Here is a 3,978-nt window from a genome sequence, read left to right on the forward strand (position 1 = left end):
AAGCTTTTATGGCCCTGACAAGTTTTCTGCTGAATACTGAGCACCTAAATTACCCTTCCCTAATGGAAGTTACATTTTCATGCTCAGTCAAAAAGCCAACAAAATACACAATTTATACAAAATAGCATCAACCTCTTAGGTAGTCTTTTCTAGCACTTTTATCCCAATTCACGGCATATGTCTTGCTATAAAGTAAAATATATTTCTTATAACCAACTTGTATGTAGCTATTCATCTCACAGCATTAGAACTGACCATGGGCAATATTAGAAACATTCTTTCATCCAACCAAATCTACTTAGTATGACAAAGGAAAAACATGAGTTTTATCAGAAGATAAAGGTACACAAAGAAAAGAAATATTATTCTTAGGATTTCCTAAGCAGACAGGCTTCCTTTCTGAAATAAACACACGCATAATTACATAGGCAATTATGGAATGGGCCATTTCAGTTGCAATTGACGCACAGAAATAATCATAAAGTTCAAAAGAAATGTAAATGGACAAACTTTCAAAGCTGCTCTATTTCACTTTTCAATATCGGCATTCCATTAAACTTTGGGAAAATAAAAACTGTAAAATTATTCAATAATATAGAACATTTCTTAAAAACTTTCAAAGAACCTGGACTAGAGATATTTCCAGGTGAGGATCCCATGAAGAGCAGATCTATGAAACCCTTTAACATTGTATAGGAGATTCTCTAGGTTTTAATTACATAATAAGTGAATTTCCTTACTAGGTATCTCTTGGTAGCAACAGTTCTATTCTGAAACACTGTTCTCAGATATTTAAAAAAATACATTCCTAGTTTACTTTTTAAAATATAGTATCTCCCAGAGACATAAATACTGGATTTCTCCACCCACAACAAGCAAATGCAAATTGAATTCTTGCCAATTCACGTATTTTCTTGAGAGAAAAAAGAAAATATTCTCATAGTCCTGCTGTTCCATATTTAAAAAGAAAAAAGAATAGACCATCTTAGGTGCTACTACAGGGATGCGTTTTCTTTGTCTGGCAGAGTCAGTTGCAGGTTTTACAGAGGAAATAATTTTGCTGTATTTTCACCAGTATAAATGGAATGGCTTGTGTTGCCTTTTAAAACATGCCAAATTCTAATTTTTAAACAAGAAAATATGAAGCCAGTGTGCAACCTATACAGTCGCCAAAGGAGAGGTGCCACTAGCTGAACTACTCAGCTAAATGGCTGGTTTGCATTGCCCTGGTCTTTATCTAGCACTGAGAATAGACTGCTGTTTTATCCAAAGAGGAATAAATTGCTGTTATTGTGATGTTAGCCCATCACTTGGCATTGCAATTCAAGTTTTTGTGAGAAAGAAATGTATGATCTAACTGCGACTTGACCTATGCCTTCTGAGATCCATCTAGGTGCTCTAATGGAGCAGAAAAAGTGGTGAATACAAGGACATGAAAACTGATGGTGAAAAATTTGTTTAATGATAGAAGTGAGCAGAGAAGACATTTGAGAGTCGCTGCTTTTATGACAGCTAAGTTTGTTTAACGTGCAAAAGGATGCACCCCCAGTCTCTCACCTATCACTTTAATTGTATCACACTGAATACATGTTTTTGCCTCTACTAAAGATATGAGGATATATAGCTAACCTACTAATGACATTACTGCTAAAGTGGGCACAGATGATTCCTTACAGATAAACATCTGAATTTCCACAAAAGGCATTAGAGCATCTCATGGATGCACTAGGCAAGGATAAGCTTGGGTTCCCTGCAGAAAAGTCATTCTCTCTTAATCCTAGGTAGCACCTATTAAATGTTTACCATACACTTGAATCACAGCATATAACAATATATACTTATTTTAAATAAGATAATTGTGTGATTGAGTTTTTAAAAAACTCCCCCTGGTTGCAATCTGGTTTATCAACCATTTACTCAAAATTTCTCTGGGAAGGACCTATTTTGAAAGAGGCTTGGAGAACAGCAGCAGTTAGATTTAAGCCCTGATAAAGGCTCACTTTTCATTCATAGTCAGAGCCTAAATGTGCTCTTCTTGTACCTAAACAGATAATAAGCACTCAGCACACTCCCCCTCCTTGACACAGCACACTGAGACTAATCACACATAATTGGGGAGGAGGAGCAGAGGGCTGGCCACGCTATTGTGTCCAGAGGACAAACGGTCAGTTTATGCGGCTTTGGGCTGATGTAGTCATTTCTTATACATCTATAGGGAAAAAAAACATACTGTTTAAAAGGAAAAAAAGAAGGAGAGAGAGGGACAGAGAAAGGGATGGCGGATTTAATACAATTAATTGGAGGGAGATTAAAACATATGCTTTATTTATCTTTTTAACCAGGAAAGAATCATGATATTTGCCGGGTTTACTGATTAAAAACTACCACCACCAAAACAGAACAAAGACCAAAAAAAAAAAAAAAAAAAAAAAAAAAGAAGGAGGGATGGGTATCATCAAAAGAAATTCTGTCTCAATTAGAGGGAAAAATATTTAGTTTGTTCACCAGTCAAATTCAAGTCACAGACAGGCAGCTTATACATATTTAAAGACGAAGGTTTAGGGCAGGAAGAGCAACAAGCAGAGTGTAAAAAGAGGCGGGGAGGGAGCTGGAGAGGGCAGCTGGGGAATAACGTGGGTGAGGACAGGTGGAGTCCATAGCCCACACGTGAAATGCTGCAAAGGGGGCAGGCAGGCGATTATACCCCTTACAGATTTCTGTTTTTGTAAAAATATTCCCTGTGCACTTGATATTTTTCTTCATCTTTGAGAAGCTTAATCTTCTATCCATGTTTGGTTAAAATAAGCAGAAGCGGGTAATGAAGGTTTTCTTCATATATGTCCGGGTTTTCCTTTTTCAACTGAAAACAATAATAGAAAGAAAAAGGTAAGGGGACTCCAATTAGGGATCTTTACCAGTCAATATTAATGTTGAGTATCATGATGACTTTTACACCAAAATATATAGTTCTGGAAAAATAAATCACAGAAAAGCAACTCAAAGTAGTTCTCAGTGGCACTAATGTGACAATTCTATACATTAACATGGGGATTGTTTTTGGTAGGGGTGGGTAGGGTTTTTTTCATAAATACCCAAACTGCACTTTGACCTCTATAAACTGTGAGGCATTTGACCGAAGGCAGAGCTGGGGCTCATTCATCATCACCTGACTGGCCATTTGACATAGAAGTTTCTGCTCTCTGTACCCTCTGCCTCTGAGCAATGCCACACTATTCAGGCAGGCGGGCATTTCAGATCACTGCTTGGAGTCTGTGGCAACATCTGGGCACAGGAAAAGGCTTGTGGGGCCCAAGACACTGCAAAGGCTCTCCAGGTGCTTCTTAGGGGTTTTAACATTAATAATAAGTCACTCAAATTCTTTTTTTCTCTGAGGAGGAGAACATACTCCAACAATTAGACTAGCGACATTCCTGTCCATACTGCGCAGGGAAGTTCTGAGGATCTTTCTGTGATAAGATTTTAAAATCGTTAGGTTTCTCACATATAAAGTACACTTTTTCTTCATTCAACTGGAATAGTTTTAAAGTTATATTTATATTTATTCTAGCAAATAAAAATTTGCTATTTATAAAGACAAAATTAATATTTTTGAAGTTGGAATTTATGAGCCAATTGTTACTCCCTTTTTAGATTATAAGAATGAAAAATAAATATTTCTTTAAATTATACATGGAGTCAATTCCTTTATTGTTTAAATTAGTCAAACACCACCCACCCCACCCACCCTAAAGCAAAATGAATGGCCTCAACATCACACTCTCCCAGGTTGGTCCCTGTGGGGCTTGTTAACTTGAATGTTTTCGAAGTGCATTTTCCTTCTAAATCATATTCCCAAACCATGACATGGACATGCTGTCACTATTAAGGACAGGAGTCATGAGCCCACTTCCCCTTTTCCGCTGGGGAACATAAAGCTAATTCAGCCTTTACTTTCTAATCCACTTTCCCAAGAACTGA

At 37.0% G+C, this 3,978-nt stretch overlaps 1 protein-coding gene across 3 annotated transcripts in view; it reads right to left on the reverse strand.

Moving 5' to 3' along the window:
* Positions 1 to 2,297: 2,297 nt before the first annotated feature.
* Positions 2,298 to 3,978, reverse strand: part of CAMKMT (calmodulin-lysine N-methyltransferase) — a 417,058-nt gene continuing 415,377 nt past the window's right edge. For all 3 annotated transcript variants that reach the window (XM_024242778.3, XM_009237350.4, XM_002812071.5), the window contains one exon: positions 2,298 to 2,860. In XM_024242778.3, the coding sequence (XP_024098546.2) occupies positions 2,857 to 2,860 (4 nt within the window). In that variant the 3' untranslated portion in view covers positions 2,298 to 2,856. The remainder of the gene's footprint in view (positions 2,861 to 3,978) is intronic.

Source organism: Pongo abelii, chromosome 12 (assembly GCF_028885655.2).
Source record: "Pongo abelii isolate AG06213 chromosome 12, NHGRI_mPonAbe1-v2.0_pri, whole genome shotgun sequence".
Classification (NCBI taxonomy): Eukaryota; Metazoa; Chordata; class Mammalia; order Primates; family Hominidae; genus Pongo; species Pongo abelii.